This window comes from Erpetoichthys calabaricus, chromosome 18, assembly GCF_900747795.2.
Source record: "Erpetoichthys calabaricus chromosome 18, fErpCal1.3, whole genome shotgun sequence".
Taxonomy (NCBI): Eukaryota; Metazoa; Chordata; class Cladistia; order Polypteriformes; family Polypteridae; genus Erpetoichthys; species Erpetoichthys calabaricus.
The window spans coordinates 54713563-54735624 of NC_041411.2; the positions used below are offsets into that span (position 1 = coordinate 54713563).

The 22062-nt window shown below is 38.5% G+C and overlaps 1 protein-coding gene across 2 annotated transcripts in view; it reads left to right on the forward strand.

Moving 5' to 3' along the window:
• The window catches only part of ippk (inositol 1,3,4,5,6-pentakisphosphate 2-kinase), a 115456-nt gene that overhangs the window by 45835 nt on the left and 47559 nt on the right, over window positions 1-22062 (forward strand). For both annotated transcript variants that reach the window (XM_051921497.1, XM_028824281.2), the window contains 6 exons: window positions 2655-2744; window positions 2835-2893; window positions 5280-5352; window positions 5742-6003; window positions 6719-6854; window positions 17807-17909. In XM_051921497.1, coding sequence (XP_051777457.1) covers window positions 2655-2744; window positions 2835-2893; window positions 5280-5352; window positions 5742-6003; window positions 6719-6854; window positions 17807-17909 — 723 coding nt within the window. The remainder of the gene's footprint in view (window positions 1-2654; window positions 2745-2834; window positions 2894-5279; window positions 5353-5741; window positions 6004-6718; window positions 6855-17806; window positions 17910-22062) is intronic.

Consider the following 22062-nt stretch of genomic DNA (forward strand, 5'->3'; position numbering starts at 1 on the left):
AAAGAAACTGAGGGTAAAGGTGCTGGATTGGCCAAGCATGTCTCCAGACCTAAACCCTATTGAGCATCTGTGGGGCATCCTCAAACGGAAGGTGGAGGAGCGCAAGGTCTCTAATATCCACTAGCTCCGTGATGTCGTCATCGAGGAGTGGAAGAGGATTCCAGTAGCAACCTGCGAAGCTCCAGTGAACTCCATGCCCAAGAGAGTTAAGGCAGTGCTGGAAAATAATGGAGGCCACACAAAATATTGACACTTTGGGCACAATTTGTACATTTTTCACTTAGGGGTGTACTCACTTTTGTTGCCAACGGTTTAGACATTAATGGCTGTGTGTTGAGTTATTTTGAGGGGACAGCAAATTTACACTGTAATACAAGCTGTACATTGACTACTTTACATTGTATCAAAGTGCCATATCTTCAGTGTTGTCCCATGAAAAGATATAATAAAATATTGACAAAATTTGAGGGGTGTACTCACTTTTGTCAGATACTGTATATCTCCCAAATGGTCTGGAAATTCCTTTGGATCCCACAGTATAAGTTGGCAAGTGTGGCTGAGGAAAGGGACGTATGGGCATTACTGTTGTCCCTGTGATCCCTCTTTGGATAAGTAGTGGAAAATGAATAAATCATTTTGAATTCTGCTGTCAATCCACATGAGTGTCATTCACTCATGACTGTGCTTTGCTTAGCCACACTGAATGTATTTAGCTAATCTGTAGATCAAAATAGTAGTGAATAGATTCTTGAGTCAAGCGTCTACATTGTCGAGTGGAAAAAAAAAAAATTGTGATGATAATTAGAGTTTGATATTACGAGTCCTAATTCTCATCAATGGCTTTTCTCAAGAAAAGGTACTGGTTATATCTGCATATGGAAGATGATATCAGAGTCTGTATTATCCATCACTTCCAGAACTGAGAAACTATAAATTAGTGAGATGGTCTCCGACTGCACAAAGTACAAGAATATTGATAGGATACGCAAAAATGTGATGTAGTTCAGCACTGCACAGTAGTTTTTTGTTGGAATGCAAATATCTTCACAAAAACTAATATATGAAGTTACAGCATCAGTGTATTCATGTATGTTGGAAGTACCAATTTTGATGGCACTCCAGTCTGTAGAGGCAAAGCAGCCCTGAAGCTCTCTCTGTTGCCTTGCTGGTAAGCTTTTTGAATATTCTTTTGACTGGCTTTACAGTTTTCAGCTTTTGTTTGTAAGTAGGAATAAGGTGAATCGTATAATGGCCAGGATTATTAAGGGGGTCACAGGAGAATGATTTAAAAAGTACTGTAACATTGTTACACCAAACTTGATTAATGAAGAAACACACTTCTCTCCCCTTTAGTTTGTTTTAAAGTTCAGTATTGCAGTTGACTCTGTATAGTGTGAATTTGGGTTAAGTCCAATGCAGAGTCGGAAATAGTCATTCAGTCATGTTTCAGTGATACACAGAGCGGATTAAAAAGAAAAGTCTGTTTTAGTACATATTAACAGGTGCTGTTCGTCGCAATTGTTTGCCAGCGAGTGCACAGAGTTTTTTTGAGTATGGTCGTAGAGAAAAGCCAAGCAAAATGACACCTTTTATTGGCTAACTAGAGCTAAAAACGTCTGGACTGAAAAATACCAGACTTGAAACTTGAGCCTTTTATGAGATGACGATGTGATGAATAGTTTTTGAGCCAAATCGTGCAAGAGAAAGAGGCAGTCTAAAGGAACCCTCAGACACAATATTTCTGAAATTATGAATTCTCGTCAATTTCTGTCATAATGTTCTATTTCATGATCAGAAAGATCAGCATCAGAGCGGTAAATAATTACTGAAATGTTACAAGTTCGGGTAACTTGGTTCCTAGGGCGCAAAACCTATAGACACTCATGTCTGAATTTTTTTTTTCTCACTTCAAAGGGGTCCCTGGTCTAAAAACATTTATATAAAAAAAAACCCCCTGTATTAGAGACTGAAATACTGAGAGGTGAGGGAGAAGGTCACATTGTTTTCATCTCAAGAATACCTCTGATTCCCAACAGTTTCCCATTCTTTTTTAAATGCCTGGAGTTTTCTATAGTTTGTGTCTGTCATTCAGCTTTGTTACTTGCGCACGAGTGAGCTCAAACATATCTTTTGCTTATATATGCTTTAGGAAATACAGGAAAAAAGTATTGTCTATAAAAGAATTGCTTGACATCTGACATTTATTCATCTTAGACGACTTTTAAATAAACAGTATATTTATTATTTCAGTTTTATTGTAATAATTCTGCAAATATTGATATATATTCTAAAATATTTATTTATGAAATTAAATCAAATTCTGTTTATTGTTCTTCAGTTTTGAAGTAATAATCTATCAGTTATAGATGGGTAACAGCTAGTCTTCAAAAAACTTACTGTCCTATGCATTTAGTCACAGTTGATTACTCTCTCATTTTCTCTAAAATTGTCTCTTTTCTATTTTTTTGTTTGGCTGCTCCATTACTTTTTGGTTATATAGTTTCACCAGAATTGATGTGTAATGCTGGCCACATTGCCAGTCTTGTGGGGTAATAGCTTAAATCAAAAAAACAGACTTGACTGTAGTTTGCTGCTCTTTAAGAATTCGTCAGCATCCAGAAAGTAAATGTTCTCCACTTCTGTCTTTGTTGCAGCCCAAATGTGGTTTTCTGCCTTTTTCGAGACATGTCAGCAGGGAGACTAAATACAGAGTCTGTCGCTTCTGTATGCACCAACATCTTAAGGTACAGCCATAACTGTAAAGTGCTGTCCATCAAGGTTAACAGAGAGTCTGTCCTTATTATTTACTACAGTGTCACATTTTTTTTCTTTAGCTGGCCAATGGCAAATGGCATAGGATGAGTAGATACTGCCCCCTAGATCTCTTCTCAGGGTGAGTGAGTTATTAGTGTTGTTATCTTGGAATGAATTTCACAAGTAGCAATGTTTAAGCCTTTGTAAATGCTGGGTGTGTTGTGAAATAATTCTCTAAGTAATGTTCCAAGTTATTCTTTTCTTACTGGTTGAAAACTATGCAAAGAGTTATATTTTCCTATGACACTACTATTCTAAATCCATTGTTAAAACAAAAAAAAAATGAATTCACGTGAATTTATAGCTAAATTTAGGAGCTCGCTGTCATTGGGCCATCTTTCATATGTTCTTATGTCCTTAGCATTTAGTACCACAATGGGAGCTTACAAGACAATTGACCCTTATTAGCCATTATGGATGCATTGAGAAGTCTAGCAAAATAATTCCTTTTATTGGCTAACTGAACAGATATATACAGTGGGGCAAAAAAGTATTTAGTCAGCCACCAATTGTGCAAGTTCTCCCACTTAAAAAGATGTGAGAGGCCTGTAATTTTCATCATAGGTATACCTCAACTATGAGAGACAAAATGAGAAAAAAAAAAATCCAGAAAATCACATTGTCTGATTTTTGAAGAATTTATTTGCAAATTATATTGGGAAAAAAAGTATTTGGTCAATAACAAAAGTTCATTCTCAATACTTTGTTCTATACCCTTTGTTGGCAATGACAGAGGGTCAAACGTTTTCTGTAAGTCTTCACAAGGTTTTCACACACTGTTGCTGGTATTTTGGCCCATTCCTCCATGCAGATCTCTTCTAGAGCAGTGATGTTTTGGGGCAGTCCGCTGGGGCAACACGGACTTTCAACTCCCTCCAAAGATTTTCTATGGGGTTGAGATCTGGAGACTGGCAAGGCCACTCCAGGACCTTGAAATGCTTCTTACGAAGCCACTCCTTCGTTACCCGGGCGGGTGTGTTTGGGATCATTGTCATGCTGAAAGACCCAGCCACATTTCATCTTCAGTGCCCTTGCTGATGGAAGGAGGTTTTTTTACTCAAAATCTGACGATACATGGCCCCATTCATTCTTTCCTTTTACACGGATCAGTCGTCCTGGTCCCAGTAGGTATGGTGTTCTTTGGATGCAACTCAGCATTCTTTCTCCTCCAAACACGACGAGTAGAGTTTTTACCAAAAAGTTCTATTTTGGTTTCATCTGACCATATGACATTCTCCCAATCCTCTTCTGGATCATCCAAATGCTCTCTAGCAAACTTCAGACAGGCCTGCACATGTACTGGCTTAAGCAGGGGGGATACGTCTGGCACTGCAGGATTTGAGTCCCTGGCGGCGTGGTGTGTTACTGATGGTAGCCTTTGTTACTTTGGTCCCAGCTCTCTGCAGGTCATTCACTAGGTCCCCCCGTGTGGTTCTGGGATTTTTGCTCACCGTTCTTGTGATCATTTTGACCCCACGGGGTGAGATCTTGAGTGGAGCCCCAGATCGAGGGAGATTATCAGTGGTCTTGTATGTCTTCCATTTTCTAATAATTGCTCCCACAGTTGATTTCTTCACACCAAGCTGCTTACCTATTGCAGATTCAGTCTTCCCAGCCTGATGCAGGTCTACAATTTTGTTTCTGGTGTCCTTTGACAGCTCTTTGGTCTTGGCCATAGTGGAGTTTGGAGTGTGACTGTTTTGAGGTTGTGGACAGGTGTCTTTTATATTGATAACGAGTTCAAACAGGTGCCATTAATACAGATAACGAGTGGAGGACAGAGGAGCCTCTTACAGAAGAAGTTACAGGTCTGTGAGAGCCAGAAATCTTGCTTGTTTGTAGGTGACCCAATACTTATTTTCCGCCATAAATTTGCAAATAAATTCTTTAAAATCAGACAATGTGATTTTCTGAATTTTTTTCCTCATTTTGTCTCTCATAGTTGAGGTATACATATGATGAAAATTACAGGCCTCTCTCATCTTTTTAAGTGGGAGAACTTACACAATTGGTGGCTGACTAAATACTTTTTTGCCCCACTGTAAATGTAATGAATTATTATTATTATTACATTATGCAAGCTTTTGTTGAAGACATGGAAGAAGTATGGAAAACTGAAAGTTTTAAACATCTGATGTAGATTAATTAGGTATCACTTTAGATTAGTTGTCCCTAATTACGCTGTACCCTGTACTTACTATGTAATACAGTGTAATGGTGTAATTAAGTTCCCAATTATCATGGTAATACCACACTTTTTAAAGTACTTGTGTATATAAATTGTGGAATAACAATTAAAACTGAGTACTTAATTACAGAGTTACAGTGAAAGTGAGTTACAGTTACATAGGACATATAAAGGTAATAACACCTAGTTACTCAGTAACTACACATGGTAAGTACAGCGTATTTGGGACACCTAATATGAAGTGATATCGATTAATGTGATTGTTTTCTTTCTGTAGCAGCAAACAGAGGATGAGTTTTGCATTGAAGAACTTGCTGCAGGAACCTCAGAATAATCTCAAAATATTCAAGGTAAACTTTGTAAGAGGAAATCTAATAAATAAAGAGCCAGTTAATTGAGCTATGATCACTGTTTTATACTGAAGGCCTTTCTTAGTAGCCTTAAAAAAAGGCTGACATCCATTACTAATTGACACAAAGATGTGTAATAAATTTGGACACTGGTGGTGCTTCCTTTGTCGAGGTGAGCACTGACCAAGCTTTTCTTTAAGTGGTGTGTAGTAAAAACCTTCACATTCTGTTGCAGTTGGTGGATAACGCGATGGGACTGTTTTTTTTAATTGCATACTTATATTCAGATTTCCAATTTAATTCCTTCTTATTTTTTGATTTTTTGCTTTGTGATCAATTGTAAATTCAGCTTTCTAATATTTTTCCTCTTGCCATTAATTTCTATGAAGAATGGAACACTAATATATGGCTGCAAAGATGAAAAGGATTCTCTTCAGGATTTGAATACACTCATTCACCACTTGAAGCCCTACTTCTATCCTGCCAATGGTTTAATCAGTGGTTCACATGGCACAAGGACAGTTCTGAATGAGCTCATACATGTCATTACTGTGGCTTTGCTTAACGCCACAGACTCAAGGAGAAAGTACATTCCAGAGGGCAGAACGTACTGTGAGGCCAGCACCCTGCACAGAGAGATTTTGAGAAAAGGTCAGTTTCATAATTTCTATTGCAGGGATTGAATCTTAACTTAAATGTGAAGTAGTGTGTGTGGAGGTAGGGTTCACAAGTAGTGTGTTAAAAACCTGGTGAATATCTTATGGCTTCTAAAATGAGTTTCTCATTTTTATGGGTGGGGGTTGAATTGAATTTAGTTTTAAGTTTGACTCGATTGTATGGAATGTTACATGCTTTACATAAATTTAATAAAAGTAAAAAAAAAAAAACACTACTCGGCGGAGTTTTGGAATTGTATATGAATTCATTGTTTTTTTTTTTGTATATTTTATTAATTGCATTAAAATAAGACACGGCACCAATTGAATTCTCCTTTATTATGTCCATACATTTATGCTTCAAATCAAGTAATTTTGAATAAATGTACTTTTTTGTGTGTAAATAAAGAAAAGGCCTATTTTCTTGTGCTTTCTTCATAAATCCACCTCTTAAAATGCTTGGATTGACCTTAAATTTTACAGAACATTTTCCATAAGATGCTTAAAATAAAATGGTTAACTAAAAGCAACGGAGGAACATACCAGAAAGTTGAAGTCTTCAGCTAATTGCATTATAAACAGATGCATCAAGTATATAATAAATCTGTTTCTAGGATTGTTAAAACTGTTTGCTTCAAATCATTTCAAAGCAATTTTTTCTTGACTGAAAATGACAAAATATAACCTTTTCTCTTTTTTTTTTATAATAGGTATCTCAGGTTTACCCAAAGATTGTGTTCTGTCTAAGATTCTTCAAGCTCAGACGTTGGATAATCTGGACATTGAGGGACTCTATCCTTTGTACAGGAGAGTGCAGCAGCATCTAGAAGAGTTCCCCGAAGAGAGGTGATTAATGTTGTTCTTATTGTTCCAATTGCTGATTTACCCCTCTAGGTATTGCTCAATGGCTTCAGGTTAATAACAGACAGCCTAAGGTGTGTTTGGCCTTTGGAATTTCCTGTTAAACTGTTCCTGCTTTTGAATGTAATTCAGCATGATTACTCCCATCCATTGTTAGTTCCCTTTTGGATTTTTTCTGTGTCTTATTTGTGACTTTACATATTTGTTCTGCAGATTTGATTTTTGGAGGGGTTACAATTTTGTGCAAAAGTGGCTCTTGTCTTTTTCTTGTTGTGTTCTGTTCACCATGGTAGTATTAGCTTAATCAATTCCATTTGTAATTTTTAAGTTAACAGAGTCACATATGAGACATCTCAGCCATGGGGCAAGTTGGGTAGGTTTGTTTATTTCATGCTATTATGTTCTGGTAATATAGAGAGTAGAGTGGTACTCAAGGTAGAGCTTTTCATATTTATTATCTGTAAATTCTGATGTCAACAGAGTCTTGCATGCATTCTGTCTTCCACGTCAAGCAGAATGTTTGTGCTTTGGTTATTTTCTCTATTGAACCATCTAAACAATGTCTTTTGTTATTCTAGCCCAGTGATTCCTAACATTTTAACATCCAAGGACCATTTTCTAACTACATATAAGTTGCAGCCCACCAGCTCATATGCAATATCACAAGGCCATAAACTCTGTTTTTAATTAATCAACAGAACAGGGTTTTTAAACTTTATAATCTGATGACACAAGTAGTAATGTATTACCATAATAACACCAGAGCCATACATAAACAAACAACAGTGATTATATAATAAAAAAGTGATATTTTTTGTTCCGGTTAAGCATATTTTGTACATGAATATTATTAAAAGTTGAAAATGGAATGCAAACATATAGTTAGTAAAAGAATTATCATTCAAAATAGGGAATAAATACCTGAGGTACATCACTGTCAGTGTAAATGCTTAATGTAAGATTCAGTAAAGCTGAGAAAAACATTTTCATAACTGGTGTGGCTTGAGAATGTGTTGGGTTTTTTGAAAGGACAGTAGGAGTGGCCACTTGACTTACTGTAATCACTTGATTAACATTATTGGATAAGGAATAAAGTGGTAAAAATGATGCTGTTTATTTACTTTTATCTTAAATAATGTTGTTTTTGAATAACTTTTTTATTTTATTTGAAGAAAATAACATTCAATACAATCAAGTCAACCTTAACAAAACTGAATTCCCCCCATCTGTGAGAGAAAGACAGTAGAGCCTACAGCATGGGGTTGGACAATAAAAACAAAGGGGAATGATCTCTCCCTGTTATAAATCCTCATTCTAAAATGTTATTAATTAGATCTTACCATATTTTTAAAATACTTTAAACAGATCCTATATGTGAGAATTTTATTTTTTTTTTTCAATTTAAAATAGTATAGATCATCAGTTACCCACTGATTTATAAAAGGTAGGCTGGGATTCTTCCACTTGAGCAAAATAAGTCTATGTGCTTGTAATGTGGTACAGTATAGGCAATTACAAGCAGTTTGTCCTTCTCCAGTTTAAGCCCATCTGGGAGTACACCGAAAACACAACTGCTAGTGGGTGTGGAGTGATTGTGACATCAAGGTTGTCTGACAGGTATTTAAAGATTTTTGTCCAAAGTTATGTTAAATTTGATGTACTTCCAAGGCATGTGTTCCAGTGAGGCTGGAGCTAGATTACATCATTTGCAGGTTGGATCTTGCCTGGATACAAAATGGGGAGAATCCAGGCTCGAACCCGCAAACCTCTTAAATTATGAGGCAGCAGTTCTTTTCTCTGCACCAGCTGAGCAAACAGATTGGAGTTGTGTAGATTGATATTTAGGCTTGGGTTTTTACTTATTGACAGCACCATTCAAATTGAATGATTTCTTTTTCTTTGGTTATATTCTTGAATAAAAAAGCACATTTTTTTTGTTAGGCCTTTGGTGAAAGTGTTTGATATGTAGACTCAAGTCTTCACACATTATACACTTCACATGGGCATTTTGCCATTATTACAGTAAGATGAAAAATTTTCTGTTTTAGTTATGTGTTCAACATTTCTTGCCTCGCATTTCCTGTCATCTTACATTTACCCAGATCGTTGTAGACACAAAACACACATGAAATGTATGTATTCCAAATGGTTTATTATTCACCCTATACAATTCCAAAAACTTCACTGCCAGATAATGAGACTTCTGAGCATCTGAGTTGACTTCCGCTGCCTCAGCATCCAGTGCCAATCGACACATTTCCAAAGCAATGACACTGATGAGGAGGTGCGAAGGAATTTAAGGTGGCCCGGCATTACTTTTTTCACAGGCTTCAGGGATTCTAGTGTCAATGATTTTGTATTCTCCTGTTAGTCTGCAGTAAAATTATGCACATACATCTTATAAGCTTATATAACTTAGTGTTTGAATTTATGCTCTAGACACCAAATGGGTTAAAACAAAATGGAGGACGAATTTAATTTGTCTTCTCTCAATGCGTCAATTTGAACCGGAGTGAGCTAAAGTGAGAGCAGCAGTGCATAACTTTATAGTGGCAAATTATGTCGGATACATTTCTACAAACTGGACAGAATGAATTTTAATCAGAACTGTATTGACTGGGTGCTTGTCCAGTTTTAAGAAGTTGTGGAAATAGCCTTGTAACCTTGCAGCTATGATTTTTTTTGAAAGGTTTGTCATTTTACTTTCACACTGCATGTGTACAACTATATTGCCATAAGTATTGGGACATCCTTCCAAATCATTGAATTCAGGTGTTCCAATCACTTCCATGTGTATAAAATCAAGCACCTAGGCATGCAGACTGCTTCTACAAACATTTGTGAAAGAATGGGTCGCTCTCAGGAGCTCAGTGAATTCAAATGTGATACCATGATGGGACGCCACCTGTGCAGTAAGTCCATTCGTGAAATTTCCTTGCTACTAAATATTCCACTGTCTGCTGTTAGTGGTTTTGTAACAAAGTGGAAACAATTGGGAACAGCATCAACTCGGTCACGTAAAATCACAGATAGGGGACAGTGCATGGTGTGGCAAAAGGTGTGCAGAAGTTGCCAGCTTTCTGCAGAGTCAATAGCTACAGACCTCCAAACTCTGTGTGGCCTCCAGATTAGGACAAAAACTGCACATAGCTTCATGGAATGGGTTTCCATGGCTGAGCAACTGTATCCAAGCCTTACATCACCAAGTGCAATACAAAGCGTTGGATGCAGCGGTGTAAAACACATCACCTCTGGACTCTAGAGCAGTGGAGACGTGTCCTCTGGAATGTTGAATCATGCTTCTCTGTCTGGCAGTTTGATGGACGAGTCTGGGTTTGGTGGTTGCCAGGAGAACAGTACTTGCCTGAGTGCACTGTGCCAAGTGTAACATTTGGTGGTTGTTTTTCAGGAGTTGTGCTTGGCCCCTTAGTTCCAGTGAAAAGAACTCTTAATGCTTCAGCATATGACCATTCTGGAACATTTCATGCTACCAACTTTGTGGGAACAGTTTGGGGTTGGCCCCTTCCTGTTCCAACATGCCTACACACCAGTGCACAAAGCAAGCTCTATAAAGAAATGAATGAGCTAGTTTGGTGTGGAGGAACTTGACTGGCCTGAACAGAGCCCTGACCTCAACCCAATAAAACACCTTTGGGATGATGGTACACAGTTCTTAAGACCTGCGTGCTTGAGATGCACTGAGAGGCTGAAGTGCTTGAGACATGGTGACATGAACTTTGGAAATGCAAGAGGCTGCTGAGAGTTTTCTTTGTTTCCTGTGGTGTGAGAGTTAATTAAAAAAAAATACATTTTTGCTCCTAAATACGTTGGACTTTTTAGATGATGGCTTGGAGGAGCCATTTTTCAATGATGGCTACATCAGCAGGAGATGCCCGCTGATCCAGCACCTCAAGCTCAGGTTCGCTGAACTGGAGGAAGAGGAATCGGCTGGCCTGTGTTGTAGTAGAGAATTGGCAGACCTGTCCCAGGTGTCCTTTAGAGAAGTGTTTCCCAACCTCGGTCCTGAGGGCACACTGTGGCTTCAGGTTTTTGTTCCAACCAGCTTCTGTTTTTAATTGGACGCCCGGGCTAATTAAGTGATGTGTTATTTCCCAAGTTCTGTGTTTTGGGGACAATATAGAAATTAGAAAACTAAGTTTGTTTAAAAAAAAAAAAAAAATATATATATATATATATATATATATATATATATATATATATATATATATATATATATATTATATATATTTGCAGCTGGAGATCCACAAAGGGAGAAAATGAATTACGTATCATAAAATAGTTTTTTATTCCTGAGCTTTCAGCCCCTACCAGGTCAGAGATTAATGCTTAGACTTACAAGAATCAAAGGTAATATATAGGTGGGGGGGGGGGGGGGGGGGGTTATTGGTTGTAAAGATTTTATTTATTATGAACATGTTAAGTTTGCATATGCTGGATTTATGTCCAAATGTCTGTTGATGGCATTCTCATTTGATAGCCAAGATTCGGCCAGCTCTCTGACACTTTTGGTACTGGCCTTAAATCTTACTTGTACATTGTCCCAGTTAAAGGTATGTCCTGTTGATTTAGTATACATATAGATCAGTGATCGTGAGTCCTTTCTTCTGACGGCATTGTGGTGTTCATACATACGTGTTGTGATTCTTTTTGATGTTTGTCCTATTGTATACCGCTGGGCAAGAGCTGCATGGAATGCTATAAACTGCGTTTCGTGTTTCTGCTGTCTATTTCTTGTTTTTAAGCATTAAAGAGGACCGTGCGCAGATTGCTCGTGGGTTTCTGTGCTATTCTGACGCCTAACTTGGCCAGGATGTGTGCTACACCTTCAGACACCTTGTGGTGATAAGGAAGTGAGTACCAGGTGGGGTGGGGGTTCTGGTTCAAGCCTATTGTTTGTTGAGTTTTTTGGCATTTTCTGTTTTAAGCTTCGATTAATGAATGTTTTTGAGTATCCGTTTGAAGTGAAAAGACAGAAGAGATTGTTTAATTAATCCATTATTTACTGATTAGTGGGTCTAATGCTAAAGTAGTTTCAGCCTTTGATTATTCAGTGTTTGCCAGCGTGTCTGCTCTGCTCATTTTTAATTGTCATAATTGTTGTAATAAGATGCAACGAAGGGGAAAAACTGCACAGAGAACGGGCAAAATATAATGAAATCAACAAAAAAGAGTTTAGCATTTAAATCTATAGCAAAAGCAGAAATATTTCTAAATATCTTATAAATGTAAAAATCATGCTGCTGTGCTTTTCTAAATGTAGAATAAAAGAAAAATAAAGCATTTAAATCTATAGCAAAAGCAGAAATATTTCTAAATGTCTTATAAATGTAAAAATCATGCTGCTGTGCTTTTCTGAATGTAGAATAAAAGAAAAATAATACCAGCTAATTAAATGAGATCAGTGTTACCAGGTGTTGTCACTGATTGGAATATGGTTGGAACAAAAACCTGCCGCCACAGTGAGCCCTCAGGACCGAGGTTGGGAAACACTGCTTTTGAGGGATAGTGTGCACCCCTAAGGTGGTGCGGAAGGAGATTCCAGACCAGACAGGTAGAAATAAGTGAGTCACGGTCACAAGACTTAAGGAAAAGGATGCATGCTGTCCGGGGTTCTGCCTGTTCCACGTGCCACTCCAGGTAAGATTGAGGAGATTAGGAGGCATAAAATAACATGTGGCTCGAATCTTGGTGCAGGGTAGAATGGTATAGGTTTATGGGTTATTGGGAATCCTTTTGGAATAGATGGGACCTGTTCTGTCATGACGGGTTACATCTGAACCAGAGGGGCACCAATGTATTGGGGAGGCATATGAGTAGACTAGTCGAGGATTGTTTAAACTAGGGTATGGTGGGGGGAGGTTCAGGGAGTTTAGGACAGGCTAGGTTTAGATATATACATGGAGGAATAAGCAACGGTGTATATGCGGTGTATAAAATGTGTTGTAATGTAAATTCTAACCCAACATTTAAATATAGAAGGAGTAACACATTAAAAATACCTTGCCTTTATGCTAGAAGTATCAAAAATGAGGTAAGTGAGTTGGAGTTGTATGTGCCATAGCATAATTATGATATAGGAATAATGAAAACCTGGCTAAATAACAAAAATGGGGATGAGTGTAACATAGAAGGATATACATTTTTTAGGAAGGATAGACAGAACCGAAGAGGAGGTGGGGTTGCTGTTTATGTCAAACAGAATTTAAATGTAAATCCTCTTCAGTTTAACGATGAGCCACATCTTAGTGAGGACCACCCAATTCAGACAGTAATTTCAACACATCTTTTTAGTAATATCAAAAGGGCAAGTTTACAGAGAGATATTATAGTCATGGGGACTTTAATTATCCAAATATTAACTGGGATAACCTTGCAGATGGAGGAGCAGTTGAGCAGGAGTTTTTAGAAGTAATCAGTGACTGTTTTTTAACACAGTATGCTAAAGCAGCAACACGGGGTGAAGCTTGTCTGGATTTAGTATTTTGTAATAATCAGGATAGAATTGAGGGTGTAGAGGTAATTGAACCACTAGAGTCAAGTGACCATAATATAATATAATTCTCAGTATTTTGTAAGATTGCAGATGTAAAGACTAAAATTGTTAAGTTGAACTTTGGTAGGGCAAATTTTGAGCAGAAGCGACAGTCTAAGGAGGATAGACTGGGATAAGTTTTTGTGTTGAGACAGTCGAGGAGCAATGGAACAGATTTAAAAATGTTTTACATGTAATGCAGGACAGGTACATACCTAAATTTGGAATTAATAGTAAATTTTAAAAAAAACTGCAAAGTGGATTAATAACGATTTAAAAAAAGAAGTTGTAAAGGAAAAAAACTGCTTTATAAGGCATATAAGACTAATGACTGCAAAGTGAATCGTAGAGCGTATGAGAACATAAGGGCATCCATCAAGAAGGATATCAGGGAGGCTAAAAGACTGTTGGAGAGGAATATAGCAGATAAGATGAAAGAAGACCATAAGAGATTCTTTCAGTATTTTAGTAGTAAAAGAACAGTCAAGGTGGAGGTGAAGTGCATCAGAAATAGTAAAGGGGAATTAAGATACAGACAGTGAAGTAGCAGATGCCCTAAACTTGCATTTTTCTGAGGTCTTCACAAGTGAGGAAGTGGATAACCTCCCAGAGGTAAACAGGACTACAAAGGAGGTACTGAGGGATTTGGAAATTGTAGAGGGAGAACTACTTCTCAGATTAAATAAGATGAAATCAAACAAATCACCAGGACCATATAATATTTACCAATGAGTTCTTAAGGAGGTTAGTGAGTACAGACATAAACCCTTGACACACATTTTTAGGAAGTCACTGTGCACTTGAGGGATTCTGAAGGACTGGAAAATGGCAAATATCATCCCATTATATAAAAAGGATGACAGGGCAGATCCAAGCAACTATATAGGCCCATAAGCTTAACTTGCATCACAGGAAAATTAATGGAAGGAATTATTAAGGATAAGATTGAGAGTTTTTCTGAACAGTCAGCATGGGTTCAGAAGAGGGAGGTTTTGTTTTACAACTGGAATTCTGTAAGAAAAGAAAAAAAGATATCAAAGTGGAGCATATAATATTATTTATCTTGACTATCAGAAAGCGTTTGATAAGGTGCCACATGAGAGGATGGACATCAAACTAAAAGAAGTGGGAGTTCAGAGTGTTCATTTTTGATGGGTGCAGAATTGGCTCAGACACAGGAAGTAGAGGGTGCTGCTGGATGTTAATCGGGAAGCACCTGGAGCACTTCCGGGTGTAGTATCAAGGAGGTTGCCTCACTCCACTCTGTGAGCTGGAGTTGGGAGGAAGAAGACAGCTTGTGAGGGTGACAGAAGCGTAGAAGAAGAGAGAAAGAAGGGACTGAGTATTTGTCTAATTGAGCATTGTGAGGTGTACATTGAAGAAAAGTATTAAACGTGTGTGTTTTTGCACATCTGGTGTCTGTGTTCATGGCTGAACTACCACAATGTAAATGATTTAGATAGATATATAAGTAACACGCTGGTTAGGTTTGTTGATGACACCAAGATAGGTGGATTAGCAAATAATTTGGAATCCATTATATCATTACAGAATGACTTGGTTGGCATACAGACTTGGTCAGATTTGTGGCAGATGAAATTTAATGTCAGTAAATGTAAGGTTTTACACATGGGAAGTAAAAATGTTAGGCTTGAATACACAATGGGCGGTCTGAAAATCGAGAGTACACCTTATGAGAACGATATAAGAGTCATAGTGGACTCTAAGCTGTCAACTTCCCGACAGTGTTCAGAAGCCATTAAGAAGGCAAACCGAATGTTAGGGTATATAGCACAATGTGTGGAGTATAAGTCCAAGGAGGGTTATGCTTAAGCTTTATAACACTCTGGTGAGGTCTCATCTTGAGTACTGTGTGCAAATTTGGTCTCCAGGCTACAAAAAAGATCATAGCAGCACTAGAAGAAGTCCAGAGAAGAGTAACTAGGCTGATTCCAGGGCAGCAGGGTATGAATTATAAGGATAGGTTAAAAGAGATTAGCCTTTTCAGTTTAAGAAGATTAAGAGGTGACATTAATGAAGTGTTTAATATTATGAATTAGTACAGTGGATAGAGACTGTTATTTTAAAACACGAGGACACAGTTGGAAACTTCTTAATGGTAAATTTAGCACAGACATTAGGAAGTTTTTCTTTTGACAAAGAACGATAGACAGTTGGAATAAGCTACCAAGTAGTGTGGTAGACAGTAAGACTTTAGGGACTTTCAAAACTCAAGACTTTTCCAACTTTTTTGGAAGAAATAAGTGGATAGGACTGGCCAACTTTGTTATGCTGAATGGCCTGTTCTCGTCTAGATTGTTCTAATGTTCTAATTAGAGCAGAGATTGAGAGCCAGGCCTTCTCGTCCAACATCAGTGCCTGACCTCAGAAATGCTGTCCTGGAAGAATGGTCAAAAATTCCCATAAATGCACTCCTAAACCTTGTTGAAAGCTTTCCCAGAAGAGCTGAAACTGTTATAGGTGGGCCAACTCCATATTAAAGGCTATTTACAATTAACATCGAGAAATTATCATCAGACTTAATTAACCCTAGTGGCAGAGTGTAAACCACCAGCATAGTCTGTTAAAATGCATAAAAATAAGTGCTTACACTTGGAGGATTTTCCTTGATTGTTTTCCTTGTTTTGGCTAACATTGTCAAACAGTGTGCACACTACAGCTAGTGAGCACTTTAAATGCATAGCCCTTTTAAAACTCTATTCTGTCATCTATTCCTAAGAGATGAAATGAGATGTTTTTCCTTGTAAAATGAAAATTGATCAGGTGGCTGTTTTGCGTTTAGCCCCATTTTTGAAGACAAGAAGGTGAAGCAAAGGGCTGTCTCATGCACAACGGAGCTCATCAGTGTTTTCATAAAATAACCAAATGTAACGTGAACATTTTAAATTACCAAATATAAATAATTATGCAGGATGTTAAATAAAAAAGGACCATTCAGTAAAAGGCAAAATTATATTTGTGTCACTCGATATCTACATTGTCTGTACTTTTGTATACAGTAATCCCTCCTCCATCGCGGGGGTTGCGTTCCAGAGCCACCCGCGAAATAAGAAAATCCGCGAAGTAGAAACCATATGTTTATATGGTTATTTTTATATTGTCATGCTTGGGTCACAGATTTGCGCAGAAACACAGGAGGTTGTAGAGAGACAGGAACGTTATTCAACACTGCAAACAAACATTTGTCTCTTTTTCAAAAGTTTAAACTGTGCTCCATAACAAGACAGAGATGACAGTTCAGTCTCACAATTAAAAGAATGCAAACATATCTTCCTCTTCAAAGGAGCAAATAAATCAATAGGGCTGTTTGCTTTTAAGTATGCGAAGCACCGCGGCACAAAGCTGTTGAAGGCGGCAGCTCACACCCCCTCCGTCAGGAGCAGAGAGAGAGAGAGAGAGAGTTAGAGAGAGATAGAGAGAGACAGATTAAAAAATCAATACGTGCCCTTTGAGCTTTTAAGTATACGAAGCACCGTGCAGCATACTTAAAAGCTGCACACAGAAGGTAGCAAAGTGAAGATAATCTTTCAGCATTTTTAGACGAGCGTCCGTATCGTCTAGGTGTGCAAACAGCCCCCCTGCTCACACCCCCTACGTCAGGATCACAGATAGTCAGCGCAAGAGACAGAGAAAAGTAAGCTGGGTAGCTTCTCAGCCATCTGCCAATAGCATCCCTTGTATGAAATCAACTGGGCAAACCAACTGAGGAAGCATGTACCAGAAATTAAAAGACCCATTGTCCTCAAAAACCCGCGAAGCAGCGAAAAATCCGCGATATATATTTAAATATGCTTACATATAAAATCCGCGATGGAGTGAAGCCGCGAAGGGCGAAGCGCGATATAGCGAGGGATTACTGTAGTCCGCTTTTTCATGGTGGTTGGCTGATTGTCCAAATAATGTTTATCTACAGTACTTACTTTTTTCCCCCTAAGAAGGCTGTGTTTCTTCTCAAAAGGTGTATTGTATCCAGGCCAATTTTAAGGGTAAGGATGATTTGTGGTTATGTTTTTTTTATTTTTTATTTTTTGCTGAAGAGTTAGTGGAAAATATTACTGCTTTGGCAAGTTGTTAACTTTAGTGCCCTAAGCTACAGATGGTGCAGATCAGTGCATATGAATTAGGGATTCCACAGTTAGATGCCAGTCTCTGTAAAGACTTGTAGTCAGAGTATGCTGGGCACAAGATCAGCATTTGTTTTTATGTTTTCTTTTTTTATAATAATTGTTGGGGTTTTTGTAGACCATTGTTCATTTCTGCTGGATATTTGTATTCTGACATCTTTTGCCTATACTGTTGTTCATCTATGTAGTATGTAGAAACACAACTTTTGGTAAAGCTTTAATCTGTCTCATTTTTATAGGACTAGGTTGCAAATTGATGGACCTTATGACAAGTCATTCCTGGAGAAACTAGAAAATGTACAGCCTGAAGATGATGGAACAGTTGAATATGCAGTTCAAAAGGTATAGTGGCACTGATTTTATATACATACATACATATATACAGTAGACCCCCGCGAAGTCACGGTTCAGTGTTTGCGGCCTCAGTCATTAGCGGATTTTTCCTTATAACCTATCTAATAATTGTTAGCGGAAACCGCAAATATCTTCCACAATTTTTATGCTTTTTTTCATGGTAATCCTGTACTGTAGAGAGAACAGAAAGCAACTGTAGAGGAGAACGCGGCATGGGATGGTGAAAGTAGCCAATAGAATTTGAATCTGCAACTCCCAGCAGTCCCTGCAGTGGCTCTGATTGGTCTTCTGCTGGAGCTGTTGGGGTCAAAGGATGTTGGCGCAGCTTTTAAAAAGGGGGCCGGTGACCAAAAGCAAAAAAGTTTTTGTAATTTGTGTTTCAAGTTCCTGTCTGCCTTCTGTTGGGTTACCTGTACTTACTCATTTTGTCCTGGATTGTTTCGTGGTTGGTGTATGGATTGTCTGTCGTCTGCCTGTGTACATGAGGACTGTAAGTGGATTCATGGCCATCCTGCAAAGAAAGTAGCGCTCCTGAACCCGTCCACCCGTCTTCACCATTTCAGGAACTAGCGGGAGGACTATCTTTACATTCCCATTCAACGTGCAGATCTCTGGATCTATTTTCAACATTTTTTTCATTTGTTGCTGTTTTTCATGAATGTTTTTCATGATTTACTGTGTGCGTTTTGTTTATGCTTTGTTGTATTTAATGTGTAATTGCCGTAAGGGGAACAGGGGTGGTATAGTTGTTTTCATTTATTTCATTTGTTTTCATTACATTCTTTATTTGCTGTTTGATTACTGGTTTGCTTTGTTTTTGTCTCTGTTTGTGAGTGCGTGTGGGTCGGGCCAAGGCTGGGTGCATCCCTGGAATCTCCACCATAAAAATAAGTAAATCGCGTCTTCTCAATGGTATAAATCTTAGCAGCACCAGACCGCTACAGCGTTATTCATTTCTCCTTGCTGCTGATTGACTGTGATGCATCTTCAGCTGAGTGTTCTTATGTTTTCCGTTTTGTTCCTCTTAACCCTTAAACCGCCACAACCGGCTATAGTTGTTTCCCAGTGCCATTTGCGAGCATGCAGGAGCTGATCAGTCAGTGCTGTACATTCGTTGAACAGCCAGCTAATGACCACTGCCACCCCCTTTTGAGCAGTGGGGCTGAATGTACCGAGAAGACACGGACGCTCCTCAAAAAACCCCTGTTAAAAAACGCTGATAGACTACTTTCACATTGCTTCCTTACTTGCTGGGCTTACTTGTGGCTGCTCTGTCGTGTGATAAGCTTCTGAACAGCACCTGACCTTTTAGGCTGATTGCTTTGTTTCTCTCTCCTCCCCCAGACATTCTCTGCTTCTGTTGGGGGTCCTGCTCCCATTGTGCTCCCCTATGATGTTTGTTTATTCTTTAATTGAGAAATAACTGCATGCTGAGCTCATTTAACTTCTGAAAGAGACATGTTTGTTTGAAGTGTTTGAATAAAGTTCCTGTCTCTACAATCTCCTGTGTTTCTGTGCAATTCTGTGACCCAAGCTTGACACCCTGCAGCACAGCAGCCTCACTGTCTCTAGACTAGCCTGCAAGCATCAGCGCTTACCTCGGTGTGCTTGAGTGCAGCCAGTTCAAGCGCAGTTGACTCGGTGAGTTACTGAATTTCATCCATTGCATCAGTTGCACCTTGCACATATTGTTCCAGTAGTTTTTAAAATAGTTTTTACAGTTCATTAGCAGTGTGTAAAATGATCAGTGTTGCAGTAATTGTGATGCTCTTTGCATGAAAAAAAGTGTTCCATTAAAATTTCAAATTTTCTTTGTGAATTGTGACGTTTACTTAAAGTGCTGCAAAAAAGTATTTGGCGTCCAGGGATGCATTAACCGCCAAGTATGTGGCAGTTTAAGGGTTAAAGCCCCAAGATGCCACTGAAAGGCCCTGCACCTTCTAAGGCTTCTGGCAATGAAAACGCACTTGCATGAATTACAGTACATATAGTGGTAACATCGGTATTTTACATTCTAGCACTGTGGGAGACATAGCAGTACAGTATACAGGTTTACCTTTACATTCTTTATTTTTAGGTAATGTATTAAGCTCAGTTTGAAATTAAATTAAAGTGTTTTGGGAGCATATAAAAATAGGCATTTTTTTAAACCACATCCAAAATTCGCGGTTTTTCACAATTCAGAATGACTTAAAAGTGAAAAAAAAAATCTGACTTGGTTTCCCACTGAGGCATTATGTAGGCATATTGCTGTTGGTATAAATGAATGCCAGTAGTGTTTCTTGACACACTGCTGCTGAAAAATTTGATGTCCAAATGTCCTAAATGCTGGTGTGTTAGAGAGAAGATAAAAGCAGCGTTGTTCATAGTGGCACACAGTTTTGTCCTTCTCTTCTCCTTTGCCACTTCCTCCAGGAGGGCAGGATTGTGTTCCATAACCGAACTTGCTTTCATAATTGGGTTGTTGGTTCAGTGGGGTTCTCTTAAAGTGATGTGATGTTACCAGCCCAGCAAAAAAAAAGAAAAAAAAAATTGGTTTGCCCTTTTTTGTGTAGTTTTTCTGTTATTAACCCAGTCCAGCCCATCATTGATGTGGACCCCCAAGTATTAATAACAATGCACACCACCTCCACATCCACAAAAGAACTTTACAGGGACACCCGTGTTTGGAAAGGGAATGGTTAGATTCTCATTGGTATAAACTGGTCCTTTTTATTCATGACGGTATGCAATTACAGTGGTGACAAATATCAAATGACATTAAAATGACAAATAACATCAAAATGACAAATATCAAATGACAGTACATAATTACATCCACAGTTATGCATCGCTGAGTGGACAAATTTAAAACTGTCATATACTTTCAGATATGTTAAATATGTGCATTTGAGAATTATTTTGCTTCTTCTAGTTTCTCAGAGTTTATTAGTTGTTTAACTCTTTTAGGGCTAATTTTTTTTTTGTTTCTTTTCTCCCAGGGCTGAATATTTTTCCAAAAACTAATATTTTTTAAAAAAGAACACAAAGCAATTGTTTAACATATCAAATCAACAATATTTACTTTTGACAAATGTTACTGTCTTGCATGTTGTATGAGCCTGAATTCTCTATGTGTTGTTTTGATGCCTATTTTTCAATTGTCTGTTGCTGCATTTTCTCACATATATTGTTAGTGTGTACTGTAGAGAGACAAGTCACCCATTTGCCATCGTGCCATGCCACTGCCACCAAGTTTTCTGCCTGCATGAAAACCGTATTGTCACCTCTTTTCATCTTCTGAAACTTTATGAACTTTATGTATGGCATTATAGCCTGGCTCACCCCATGGGATTTGCTTCTGTTTATTACAGAAGTGAATAAAACTTTGCAGCAGCACGTACCTAAGCCACCCGGGGACAAAACACGTTTGGACCAATGCTCCCTGAAGTTATCTCACCAGTTCTGTCCCATCTCTATTTGTAATGCCACAGCGCGCTTCATCTCGTCTTTCGTTGTGGGTTTCCACTTTGAATAACGACAATGCGATGCAAAGGCAGCCCGCGATTCAAAAAAAATCTCTGCCTACCTGTTTGTCTCGTCTGACAGTAGCTGAAAAGCAGCATCAGGAGAGAGCAGCCTGAAGTACAGTAGCTGGTGATCTGTCGTGTCCAAAAACAAGCCATGCCGTCTTGTAAACTCCGGTAGCCATATCGGCTCTCAACGGATCAATGTATGTGTATTTATCCCATGCGAACCTTGCTGTACATGCATCGGCTGCGCGAAGGCACTCAACTGGCAGCAGATCCGCTCGCGCGGCATCGGCTGGTGTCTGATCAGCTGATGCCTGCTTCTAACTCTCTTGCTCGATCTCCTGATCACTGCCAATAAAGTCCGATTCTGAAAAATCAAGAGTCCGACTCCGCGGTAATGCGCAAAACAACGTCTGCCAAGTGTTTTCTTTTCTGCACTTGCTTCGCTGCCTTTTCACATGTCGGTGCCATCTTGCCTTTGTTTACATTTCGCAACTCACGCACACGCAATGTTTATTTGCCGAGTCAACGAGTCTAGCATTCCTCCAAGCACAGAGGGAATGCCTGTGACGTGACAGTGAGATTTGTCGCCATTAACAGCTGATTGTCGCCCTTTATCCCTGGATGTC